The following is a 13,701-nucleotide window of genomic DNA, read 5'->3' on the forward strand; positions in this document are numbered from 1 at the left end:
CTATGGGACTCAACTGCTGAGGTCATTAGTCCCCTAGAACTTAGAACTAGTTAAACCTAACCAACCTAAGGACATCACAAACATCCATGCCAGAGGCAGGATTCGAACCTGCGACCGTAGCGGTCTTGCGGTTCCAGGCTGCAGCGCCTTTAACCGCACGGCCACTTCGGCCGGCCCTAGTCAGCCCTGTGTTAGAAGTTTAATTTATTCTCTCATTCCATTTTTAAATGATGCCATTCGCTTTTTTATGTTTCGCAGACTTTCTCTAAAATTACAAAATGTCCCCAGAAAATTAAGGATTTTTACGAGTGTTCCAATGTGCAATATCGTATTTTACCTAGAAACAAATATTCGATCGAAATTTAACAGTGTTGCAATAGAGGAAATCACGTCAATAATGTGTTTATTAGCCGAAGTGTTACATCGTTACTCTACTAGACGTCAACAATCAACAAGTGATATCAGACTTAGCAGAAGTCTTATCAAAAACCAGTTACAAGTTAAATACATTATGAAATAGAAGCTATGTGAAACTAACACTGCCGACCAGAGTGGCCGAGCGGTTCTAGGCGCTGCAGTGTGGGACCGTGCGATCGCTACTGTCGCAGGTTCGAATCCTGCCTCGGGCATGCATGTGTGTGATATTCTTAGGTTAGTTAGATTTAAGTAGTTCTAAGTTCTAGGGGACTGATGACCATAGACGTTAAGTCCCATAGTGCTCAGAGCCATTTGAACCATTTTTTTGAAGAAAGTACACTACCGAAAAATTAATTGCTGCGTAGGCTTAGAGAGTGGCAGCTGGTTGCAGACGTAAAGAACTCTTATGTGCTCAACCTGATTTACTTGTGACTCAACGAAACAGGCTCCCAGCCAATCGACGTAAACTAACGTAATGCTTGCGTAAGCTGGGGCTGCGAGAGACTGTTCTAAAACTTGTTGAGAGGCAAAACAGCGAATTAGGACGCTCAATAATACGTCGGATTGGGCCAGTTCCTTAACTGGTTGCAACAGACGCCCAGTACCTCATCAAACGCATGAAGTTCCTGCATTGGAGTTCAAAGCAGGTAAAAAGAATTCAGCGAGGTCTATATACAACCGAAATTGACGGTGCTATGCAGCAAATTTTCAATTAGCGCAGTGAAAATGATGAGGATTGAAATTTAACCTTAGAAGTTAGTAGACCAGATCCACGGTCGCTACTATACTCATGTCAAGACCGTGTAAGCTCAGCTGTTGAAGTATGAAGTGACATAGTGACTGCTCATCTGTGAAAAATTCAACGGTTTTTTTTTGTTTCAAAACACTGGGTACAATATTCTTGGATAGTTGGTTGCAGTAAGAAAGGTAATCTCCAGAGGAAGAGTGTCGATGTATGGTTGAAACAGCAGCAGACATACTTGCTGAAGGTATTCGATCGCAGGTTTACAACACAATGAAATATCCCCCTCCAGACCAGTTTTTTTACAGAGAACGAGGTTCTAATCCCTGATACTGTCCAAAATTTTATTAATCGACAGGTGATGAAGAAGAAGCGATGGAAGTTGAATAAATGGAAGATCAAAAGTATGGCCGTACACACAGCATCAGTCAGATCCATCTCTTTCTTGTTACCATTGTAAGCTGTTCCGACCACATTCACCTATAAGTCGGTGGACTGTCTGCTTTAGGATACAGTGATTGCTAGAGAGAAGTAGTACGTCTTGAGGTGTCAGCATTGATAACGAAGGGATAGGAATTTGAATCATAACGTGTCATTGCAATTTGTCTTCGACAATACCGAAACTCTTGGTGGAAACAGTAGTTCCCATGTAATGGGGAGGATCTAATGCACCACAAAACACACGAAGGTAAACCATATTCCACATTGACGTTATTGTAAGTTCCCATTGTGAAATCTCGTTACCTCATTACAGTAACAAACACTGTGCATTGGTTTCATCTCCAATTATTTGCCCGTCATCTGGTTTGAACTATAAGTGATCTATTATCTTACTTGGCTGTAACATACCTATATATAAACTCATTTTGCTGATGCAGCAAGTAAAGACGGGGGGGGGGGGGGGGGGGGGGGGGGTGAGCAGTGGTACGCGAAGCGGGAAGAGGGTGAAACAATGATTATTATTATTCTTACTAAATGCAAATTGCAGCATAATCATTATATCATTTACATATGTTGTTTGAACGCATTTTAAATTGCAGGAGTGGTGAAAGCTTTCATTTTGCCGCTTGAGTGAACATTATAGCACACTAAGAGACGAGGAGTTGGGTCTTCGTGGTGGCGCCTGAAATTGCGTTCACTTCAATATGCGCTACACACAATCCGATTGGTTTCATGAAAAATGACATGGGAAGCTATTTTGTGGGAAATTTTATGCACTTTATTTTTACAACTAGTGAACTTTGCCGGAAATCGTGTGATTTCAGAGCTATAAACGAAAGACCGAAACAAGTCCCAATTTTCGTGTTTTTTCCATTTTCCACCTACGTACGGGCCAAAATTTTGGTAGCACTTTGAAAATTTGAATTCAGCACTCCTCCGAAATATATAGAAAGCTTGTAAAAAACTTCTCCACAACTGACCTCTAAGAATCATCATTTGTCTATACTATTATCAAGACAGATGGAACTGTTGAGACATTAAAGAAACGCAGTTCATTTGCAAGTATCACATGTTCCATGGTAAGATATCTTATTCTGTATTAACGTACAAGATGGTGGACGATCGACGAAGTATGGCTTATACACCCTCATGTTGCATGAACAGTTCTAAAAATATATAGCACTTTACTCGTCATAAAATTCTGTACCTGAAGAATTAACAATATATTCCAAAATAACTATAATATATTTTACAGCACTTAAGTGATCAGAACGTGAAATATTTAAAAGTGCTTGGCAGAGCGCAACCTTTGTATATTTCTAACATTGCGCTAGAGTGGGGGCGATCTACAGCGTAATAAACTCCGAAGAAAAACTGCAAAAATTCAAGATCAGCAGTAAAGTCTTTATTTCGATGACCGGTTTCGGTAAGACTACATTACCATCTTCGGATCTGCAATGAATAGAACCAAGTTGACAGGATAACAAGTTTACAAGTCAAGTACAACAATGTACAAAATTATTTGACCATATTGCTAGAAAAGTAACATACCTTATTGTTGTTGTGGTCTTCAGTCCGAAGACTGGTTTGATGCACTCTATCCAGTACAAGCCTCTTCATTTCCGAATAACTACTGCAACTTATATACTTCTGAATCTGTATTGATTTCCTCCTCTCCCTCTACGATTTTTACCGCCAACACTTCCCTCCAGTACTAAAGTGATGATCCCGTGATGTCTCAAAATGTGTCCTATCAATCGATTCCTTCTCTTAATCAGGTTGTGCCACAAATTTCTTTTCTCCCCAGTTCTATTTAGAACCTTTTCATTAGTTATGTAACCTACCCATCTGATCTTCAGCATTTGTCTGTAGCTCCACATTTCAAAAGCGTCTACTCTTTTCTTGTCTAAACTGTTTATCGTCCAAGTTTCACTTCCATACACGGCTATATTCCATAAAAATACTTTCAGAAAAGACTTCCTAACCCTTCAATCTATATTCGATGTTAACAAATTTGTCTCTTCAGAAAAGCTTTCTTGACATTGCCACGCTATATTGTTAGGTCCAAATTTCATTCCCTGAGCATTACCTTATATTGTTCGACTATATTCCATTATCCTTGTTTTGCGTTTTATGATGTTTCTTATATCTAACTTTCAAGACACTGTCCATTCCCTTCAGCTGCCTTTCCAAGTCCTTTGCTTTCCCTGACAGAATTACAATGTCATTGGCGAACGTCAAAGTTTTATTTTTTTCTCTCTGAACTTTAATTCCTAATGGAAATTTTTCTTTTGTTTCCTTTATTGCTAGCTCAGTATACAGAATGAATAACATTGAGGATAGGCTACAACCATGTCTCACTCCCTTCTCAGCCACTGCTTCTTTTTCACGCCCCTCGACTCTCAAAACTGCCGTCTGGTGTCTGTAGAAGTTTCAAACAGCCTTTCGCTCCCTGTATTTAGCCCTGTTACCTTCAGAATTTCAAAGTCAGTTTCCCAATAAAAACTGTCAACAGCTTTCTCTATGTCTGCAAATGCTATAAACTTTGGTTTGCCTTTCCTTGACGTATGTTCCGACACTTGTTTACAGGGACTTGATGACTGTGCTAAAAAATGGTGTCAAGTATCTTTGCACTTTGAAGTGTAGAGCAGCAGTCAATAGAAGTTACTTGGCTTGTATTATAATATATTTTGAAATCCCCTCGTTATATACACTGAAGAGCCAAAGAAACTGGTACACCTGCCTAATATCGTGTGAGAACCCCTCCCCACCCCCCCACGAGCATTCATAAGTGCAACAACACGACGTGACATGCACTCAACTAAAATCTGAAGTAGTGCTGGAGGGAATTGCCACCATGATTCCTGCTTGACTGTCTATAAATCCGTTAGAGCACGAGGGGATGGAGATCTCTTCTGAACAGCCCGTTGCAAGGCATCCCTGATATGCTCAATCATATTCATGTCTGTGCAGTCTGGTGGCCAGCGGCAGTGTTTAAACTAAGAAGAGTGTTTATGGAGCCACTGTAAGCAATTCTGGACGTATGGGGTGTCACATTGTCCTGCTTTAATTGCCCAAGGCCGTCGGAATGCACAATGAGAATGAATGGACGCATGTGATCAGACAGGATGCTTATGTACGTGTCACCTGTCAGAGTCGTAGGGTCCCATATCGTTCCAACTGTACATGCCCTACACCATTACAGAGCCTCCACCTGCTTGAAGTGTCCCCTATTGACGTGTAGGGTCGTTCAATTTATGAGGTTGTTTTCATATCCGTAGACGTCCATCACAATTGTCCCCTATTGACGTGTAGGGTCGTTCAATTTATGAGGTTGTTTTCATATTCGTAGACGTCCATCACAATTTGAAATAAGACCCGTCCGATCGCGAAACATTGTTCCAGTCATCAACAGTGCACTATTGGCGTTGGCGGGCCCAGACGAGACGTAAAGCTTTGTGTCTTGCAGCCATCAAGGGTACACGGGTGGTCCTTCGGCCCCAAAGGCCCATATTAATGATGTTTCGTCGAATGGTTCGCACGTTGACATTTATTGATGGCCCAGTATTGTAATCTGCAGCAATTTGAAGACGGGTTGCACTTTTGTCACGTTGAATGATTCTCTTCAGTCGTCGTTGATCCCGTTCTTGCAGGATCTTTTTCCGGCCGCAGCGATGGCGGAGATTTGATGTTTTACCGGATTCCTGATATTTATGGTACACTTGTGAAATGGTCGTACGGGAAAATGACCGCTTAATTGTTACCTCGGAGATGCTGTGTCCCATCGCCCGTCCACCGCCTACAGCACCACACTGAAACTCAAATGTTGGTAACGTACCTTGTGTGTGTGGACTTCTGGGAAGGCTTGGTACAGGGATTTATTCAAGCTTTATTCAGATGTAATCAGGGGTGAGGGCTCGCAGCCCGTGGCCCACTAATGGATTTGGTTATCGTTGAATCCAGTTACTGGGGAGCCTTGATGATTGCATAAGGTACCCGCACGCGTGTCGTTAGTGGACCTGGTTCAGCGATCCTATGAAAGATTTTTCTGCTTTGCATGTGTGATGTGATCGGAGATGCTTGGGATGTTCAGTTCGGCGTGAAGGTCGGCAGTCCGGGCTCATCTTGGAGCTCCCAAGATGAGGCGGAGGCATCAGTTTTGAATGACTTGTAGGAGCTGAAGGTTGGAGGGGCTGATGTTTCCCCAAGTGGAGTAGCCATAACGAAGTGCAAGTAAAACCGCCGCTAGATATAACCGAAGCTTCGTTCGAACATTCATCTGGCAACCGCTCAACAATGGGTGTAATTGCTGTAGAGGGTGTAATAGTTGAATCCTCTTGTTGTGGAATGAAGTATGAAAAATAGATTGCTCTCTTATTCATGCAAGTTCTCGATGTTGAAGGTCAGGGCGTTTGTGAATGAAGAGGACAGCTTTAGTTTTCTCGACATGAAGACGAATGTGATTAGCTGATGCCTATTGTTCCGTCAGTGTGAGGTGACACATTAGTCTCCCCACGGCTGCAGTAATCTGCAGGCTACTAGTGAATAAGGCTGTGTCACCCACAAACTGAGCTAAGACGACCTGGGGCAGGATGGGTAAGTCGTTAACATAAGCGATGAAAAGAGTTGGGGATAAAACTTAGCCCTGAGGAAGGCCTTCCTGTAGGCTTCTAACACTCGAGCGTTGCCCGTTGATGAGGACCATTATCTGCTGGTGTTGCAAACAACTGCCAGTGATACGCAACGATAGTCAGGCAAGGTTGTCAGGTCTTGCAGTTTGATTAAGAGCTTATCAGTCAACACATAATCACATGCTTTTTCTGTGTCTAAAAATATAGCCACTGTATAATTAGAAACATTCAAATTACAGGCGATGTACACTGCGACTCACAGTAGTTGAAATTAGAATCATATTAATACCTCCAGCTGCTGACTGGCGTTGATATATGCCAACGGGGACAGGTGAAAATGTGTGCCCCGACCGGGACTCGAACCCGGAATCTCCCGCTTACCTGCCAAATGCTCTCGCCATCTGAGCCACCGAGGGCACAGACCATAGCGCCGCTGCAGGGACTATCCCGCGCACGCCCCCCCGCGGGACCCACATTCTCCCCTTGTATATCTACACTCTACATTCGTAGTGTCCCACCCCAACCCATTCATTACTCGTGGAAGACATTCTTACCAAGCCCCGTAAGAGTTCGGGGAGTATGTGTCCATCCGCTCAGAAGAAGAAGGTCATGGCCGGTATTGCCAGCACTATATGCTTACATGGATATGGTGTCTGTTCTTTCGGACACGTCCACCGTGTGGTCAAAACATGCTCCTATAGCATTAAGTCAGCTCACTCTGTTTCTACACAGGTTGCAGAATGTGCTGGATATTGCACTCTCCAACGTCTGGATAAAATTGCTAAAATTAATCACGCCATGAACTGCGGTGTATAATACAGTACATCGCTCCATTTAAATAGCGTCTTTCCAATCCCGACCATCCACTCGGTTCTCTGTTGATTACCGCATAATGATTGACTTACACCACTCTGCTGATATGGAGGGAACCTTGATGGAACACTGGATACCTGCTACTTGTTGCTGTGGAACACGAGATAAAGTGTAGTGGTCATCACCTTAACAACTGTTTGGAAGTGTTCCTCATTGTTCCAGAAGCGTCGCATTTCCATATGCTGTGATACCCAACACATGTGTTTCTTTTAATTTTTATTTTTTTTTCACCAATAAGACAACAGAAATTAATTTAATTTTTGCTACCTCATGTATGTTGTGAACCGCACCCTCTGGCGATGGTCAACAAAGGAACAGTAATCATGTACATGACTGCAAAATGAAGGAACAATACTTTTCGAAACGGAGCACCAAGACAGCCATTACCCTTTCTATGGGAAGACGAGATTAACTGTACAGATAATCACCTTCGAATAGTTGTTGGAAGCGCTCTATAATACCACAAACTCTTCCAGTTTCCATATGTTGCGATGTCTTCCACATTTTTGTCAATGAGAAACATAGCCTCTGTGTTTTAATCTATCAGCCTCTGTTGTGGTAGCTGTATAGTTTATGAAATGCGATGTTTAGTTTTCTGTGAGAGACAGAGGAACGAAATGTGTTAATGTCGGTTTAGCAGCAGCTGATACATATCTCTAAGTCACGGTAGAAAAACAAAGTGTATGGCGGTGTACATTGACTGGGTGTGTTACAACCGAAAAAAAGTGTATTGTACTGCTTACGAAGGAACAGTACAGGAACCCTCTCATGTAATTGATAGTCTGTTGGATATGGTCATCCTACAATACAGGTGATGAAACTTTACAACGGTCTGTGGAAGCGACTTCGACCACGAGAAACCTGCTCCAGTGAACCAATACCTGTACATTTAATAGGATCACCACATATGTTTGGGTGACAGAAATGAGTGCACTCTGAGAGACACAGATCTTCTTCGGACTACCTGTATGTAATTTGGAGATATCTCCAAATCTTCGTCCTTCCTCCATGCCATGTATAATGTGTAGTCTTCCTAATTTTCCCAACAAGAAACACCACCGTTACAGCTGGTATTATCTCTTCTACTACCTCGTGTTTCAGGGGAAAGCTACGTTTGACGCTGGCCTTACACACTGTACGTGGTTGGGAGGGCTATGACACCATGTTCCCATTTCCACCAAAGAATTAAAACGCTCTCCTGTTGCATTAACTCAGCTTGTCCTGTCTCCCCACAGGATTCAGAAATTCTTAGATATAATGCTCTTCGACTTCCGTACAGGTCAGACTTAAATTGGGACGATCACATGGACTAAGCTGCAGGGAATGCGGGGCAGAGACTTAGGAGCAGTTACAAATTGCAGAGGGACTGTCTAAAAACAGCACTGGAGTTCTTGGTGTATGGGATCCATAGCAGTTAGGTTAAAAAAAAAGAAAAGAAAAAGAAAAAAAAGGGTGACTAGTGTCTAGATACGAGAGTGGCACAAATATGATTCACCAGTGGCTGTAACCATTTAAAGACGTCTCTACAAGATATAATTTGTTTACGTGGTAGAACGGATAGATTTGATTCCAAATCGCAGACAGCATTTCTACCTGAAAGCGTAGCACTATCAGCGACTCGTGTGTGTGCCTGTAGACTCAAGACCGCTTTTTATGCATGATGACGGTAACACAGGCGGTATGATCGTGTTTCGAAAGCGCATTTCTTATGCGAAATCTGTGTTGTGTGCTGTAGAATCCCTCTGAGTCAGCTGTAAATGTTATTTCTCAATAGTGTTCCTCGAAAGGAACATTGTGTTCCCTCCATGGATTCCCATTTGTCCTAGCTGGTAATTGTAATCCATCTGCTGACAAAAACGATTATTCACTGTGCAAAGTGACACTCAGGATAAGTGTAATTAATTAGCCTATCGAACTGATATCAATGATTTGCCACCTGGCAGGTGGAAGAGATGGATAGGGCACAGCGGAATGATTCTTGACAAGGGTTCTTTTTTTTTTTTTGCTTTCTTTTGACGACATCTTTTGACGAAATTTCAATCTCCCACCTACACATGGCGAGACAGGCGCTCAAGATTTGTTTCATAAACGCTAGTCTGACATAACATCGCGCCGGCCAGAATGGCCGAGCGGTTCAAGGCGCTTCAGTCTGGAACCACGCGACCGCTACGGTCACAGGTTCGAATCCAGCCTCGGGCATGGATGTGTGTGATGTCCTTAGATTGGTTAGGTTTAAGTAGTTCTAAGTTCTAGGGGACTGATGACCTCAGATGTTAAGTCCCATAGTGCTCAGACCCATTTGGACCATATAACATCGCGCTGGTAGAAGGGGCCCTGTCGTAGTGTACAAAACAGCTACGTTCTCTTGAATTATAGATTCTTGTTGCCAAACGTAAAATGAGTGAGTTTTCTTTTTCGAAATGTGTGCCAGTGGCGTGAGAGATTGTCTGAAATATTTTTAATAAACACACGCATGAAGTTTATTTACGGTCACTGAGCGCGAGAGACGCTCTCAGGTCGTGTAATTTGTTCAAGAAGCTGGGAGAATTTGCTTAATATAGATTTTTTTCTTTGGAGTTTAAATTCTCGCTTTTTCTTTACTCCAATGACGGTTTAGAAATAACGAGGACATTGTACGGTGATCGGTAGTTCTTGCAACGAAATAGTTGAAGTTTTTATTCCTGATTTTATGCAGGGTTGGCATGTCTCAGTTGTTCATTTGTGATCGATGGCGGTACACTTCGCTGGACGTCACAAAATAATGAGACGGGACTGCCGTCGAACATAAAAACTGTACCGATTTTGCTCACAAAACTAAAATGAAATGGACTTCACCTATTTTCGTGTAAAGAGGACATTTATTATGGTCGTAAATGTGTTTTACTGTTTTTTAATAGATGCTTGATTATAGACGCGTTGACGTCAAATACAATTGTTCTCCATTACCGATGGGCGGGCTGCTGTGGGTGAGGGGCGGGAAGACGGGGGGGGGGGGGGGGGGGGCTCTATCGCTATATTTTAGATGAACAAGTTGAATCTGAGGTGACCGTTCTTTTCTCTCCTACTGATTAACTGACTATACACGCTACTGTATTGGCATAGGTGCGTTGCCTTAAGGCGGCAGCCAGATGGTGTAGAGCTGAGTGCTGATCTGGACCGTTCTCCAGATGGGCGGAGTTATGCCTGTAAATTTCCGTTTTGTATTAAGGGGCGCCAAGTCAAAGGTATGCCACATATCATGACGGCCTGTTGGGGTCTGCAGCCGTACGCGGGTCTGTAGAAAAACAGCAAAGGGAGCGACTTCTGTAACAGCCATATGAAGTGTCCTCCAGATGGGTTGGGTTATGCTACTCAATTTCTTTTTTGTGTTCTCTAGGACTACCACCTTAAGATGGCGGCCAGATGGTGGAAAGCAGATTGCAGCCAGCGGCCACAGAGGATGGCAGCAAAGGGTCGACAGGGCCTGCCTATGTCACGAGGCGGTCGGTGGAGCGGCTAGCCGTTTGAAGGTGTCTCCCGCCCCCCCCCCCCCCCCGGTAGGTGGATGGTGCGAAGGAGGGATGGAGGGAGGGAGGGAGGGGCCTTGATTTTAGGCAGTTTGTGGACGCCTATTGAGGAGAACATACATTCAACTACTGCCTCCTCTTCAGTCTTTTAGGATGACGATTTTTCCCCAGTATAAGTGCTGCATTATGACCTGTTCATTGCGAGTGCAGGTTTTTTTCAGACAATTTCGAAGTGTAATTAGAACTGTGACGCATTTTTTCCATCAGTTGTGGTAGCGTGTATTGTCATTGGTTACCTTGGCTGTAAGTGGTTTTTGAGCAGGCGTCTATAGCGGTCTCAGACGTCAAACAACGATAGATACTGTGTGCTTAGAAGTAATGAACATTTTAAGCTCTTCTCTGTCCAACACCAGCATCTAGTCAGTTGAACGTGTTTCCCGCCAAAAAGAATAAAAGTAGTCCCTTAAAACCCAGCCTTTTCCCCACCAGCTTGTAGGTGTAGGGTAGAGTTTGAGTGTGTCTGTCACTAGCTTCGAGTGGTATTGGGAAATTTTTTCCCAGCATGATAAAGCTAGTTGTATGGCATCATCTGTTTTGGAGTTCTATTGCGCTTTTGTGCTGTCCTTGTGTAGCACTATGCATATGGTTGTGTAATTATTCCCAATCTTTGTGATTAATTACGTAATTAGTATCGATGTTTGCGTCAACTTCCCGACCAAAATAAATATTGTGCACTAACCTAACCTTCCTCTCCTGCATCTGGACAGTTCCCATGTGTTGTGGCGCACTTGGGCTTTCCATCCAGTAGAATAAGGGTTCGAGTCCCGGAAAGGGCACAGCCATTTTTATTTTCCTATCAATTCGAAGCGCTTCTGGTGGTTTAATTGGGGTGTAATTGGGCTTTCTATCCATGAGAACCAGGGTTCGGGTCCCAAAAGGATACCGCCAATTTTAATTTCTCGTCAGTTCCAAGGTGCGGGGGCCGGCCAGAGTGGCCGAGCGGCTCTAGGCGCTACAGTCTGGTCCGCGCGACCGCTACGGTCACAGGTTCGAATCCTGCCTCGGGCATGGAAGTGTGTGTTGTCCTTAGGTTAGTTAGGTTTAAAAAGTTATAAGTTGTAAGGGACTGATGACTTCAGCAGTTAAGTCCCATAGCGCTCAGAGCCATTTGAACCATTTTGAACCCAGGTACGGGGTTGGGTGGGATGTCATCACAGACCTGGGACCAAGAAATTTCCGCCAAAATTCGAAATTCCACCAATAGGGTAGTGAAGGGGAGGGTGGGGAGGGTGGAGGGGGAGGACGGGCTGAGGCACACGTGCAGCTGAGAAAACATGTGTCGTCATCCAGGGCAGGGGTGTTCATGGTCGCACCTGGGAAATAGCCCAGCCTCGTACAACTATTACAAACCGTTGTGAGCAACACTAATGTCTTGTGTAGAAGATGCTTTAGCTGTTCTTTCGTAACGCCATCCGGTTCAGGGACAGAGTGAGTTCCCTGGCTGCAGTTTAAACCCTTCACCTCAGCTGGTTTTGTCAGCAGTGATTCAAGGTGAAGAGGAAACTGTCTTATATCCTGAGCTCTGCGACCTATTCACAGTGTGCTCATCATCGACCAAATCATCAGTGGTGTTCTGAGGCTCGTTTGCCTCGACGAAAATTTTGGCCTTTCCCAGCAGGTCATATTTTAAGTAGGCTGTTTAGGTTTTCTTATTGGTAACGCCACGTAGCGCTCTGTATGAAAATCACTAGCTGGGCTGTGTGCAGTCTGTGGCTAGTTTGCATTGTTGTCTGTCATTGTAGTGTTGGGCAGATGGATGTGAACAGCGCATAGCGTTGAGCAGTTGGAGGTGAGCCGCCAGCAGTGGTGGATGTGGGGAGAGAAATGGCGGAGTTTTGAAATTTGTAAGACTGGCTGTCATGAACTGCTATGTATATTATGATTTTTCAACACTATTAAGGTAAATACATTGTATGTTCTCTATTAAAATCTTTCATTTGCTAACTATGCCTATCAGTAGTTAGTGCCTTCCGTAGTTTGAATCTTTTATTTAGCTGGCAGTAGTGGCGCTCGCTGTATTGCAGTAGTTCGAGTAACGAAGATTTTTGTGAGGTAAGTGATTTGTGAAAGGTATAGGTTAATGTTAGTCAGGGCCATTCTTTTGAGGGATTATTGAAAGTCAGATTGCGTTGCGCTAAAAATATTGTGTGTCAGTTTAAGGACAGTCATGTATAATTGTTCTAAGGGGATGTTTCAATATATCACTGCCTGAGGGCCCAGAAGCGGCCGTTTCGGCGGCTGTTGTTGGCGAAGGTGTCTGACCAAACTCCAGTGGTCACGCGTCTGGAGGGCAAAGGAGGTCATTTTGTCTTCCCACATTTCTTCGCAGTGTTCTATAGCTTGCCGTTGTTCTCTTTCTCTTAGCCAGCCACTGTGTTGCCGAGGCCGCGCTGCCTGGGCCGCGCGCATTATGCATTTGGTTGTTGGTTGGTTGGGGGAAGAGACCAGACTGCGAGGTCATCGGTCTCATCGGATTAGGGAAGGATGGGGAAGGAAGTCGGCCGTGCCCTGTCAAAGGAACCATCCCGGCATTTGCCTGGAGCGATTTAGGGAGATCACGCGCATAGTGCAGTCTGCAAGTTGCAGCGCCGCGCTCTAGACTGACGTTGATGATAACCTGCCATTGTAGCAGCACTAACCGATCTAACTACTGCGCTTGACACTTGTTGGCTTATGTAGGGGTTGCCGACCGTAGCGCCTTATTCAGACTGATTACGTATTCTGTAATTGAATACGCATGCCTATACCAGTTTCTTTGGCGCTTCAAAGTTCCAATGTTTGTGAAATCTCACGGGACTTACACACTACACACTTACACACTACTTAACTTAAATTATCGTAAGCATAAACACACACACCCATGCCCGAGGGAGGACTCGAACCTCCGCCGGGACCGGCCTCACAGTCCATGACTGCAGCGCCCCGGACCGCTTGGCTAATCCCGCGCGGCTTTGGCGCTTCAGTTTACTTCAGTGTTTGGCCATTGTTGTAATGGTATTCATTACTGTGTTATTGAAAAGAAGAAATATCA

General features: G+C 44.1%; 1 protein-coding gene across 1 annotated transcript in view; it reads right to left on the reverse strand.

The window, feature by feature from the left end:
* The window catches only part of LOC124613668 (kappa-type opioid receptor-like), a 519,922-nt gene that overhangs the window by 58,408 nt on the left and 447,813 nt on the right, over nt 1-13,701 (reverse strand). Inside the window, exon 5 of the mRNA XM_047142385.1 lies at nt 13,574-13,627. Within this exon, the coding sequence (XP_046998341.1) occupies nt 13,574-13,627 (54 nt within the window). The remainder of the gene's footprint in view (nt 1-13,573; nt 13,628-13,701) is intronic.

Source organism: Schistocerca americana, chromosome 4 (assembly GCF_021461395.2).
Source record: "Schistocerca americana isolate TAMUIC-IGC-003095 chromosome 4, iqSchAmer2.1, whole genome shotgun sequence".
In the NCBI taxonomy this organism is placed as follows: Eukaryota; Metazoa; Arthropoda; class Insecta; order Orthoptera; family Acrididae; genus Schistocerca; species Schistocerca americana.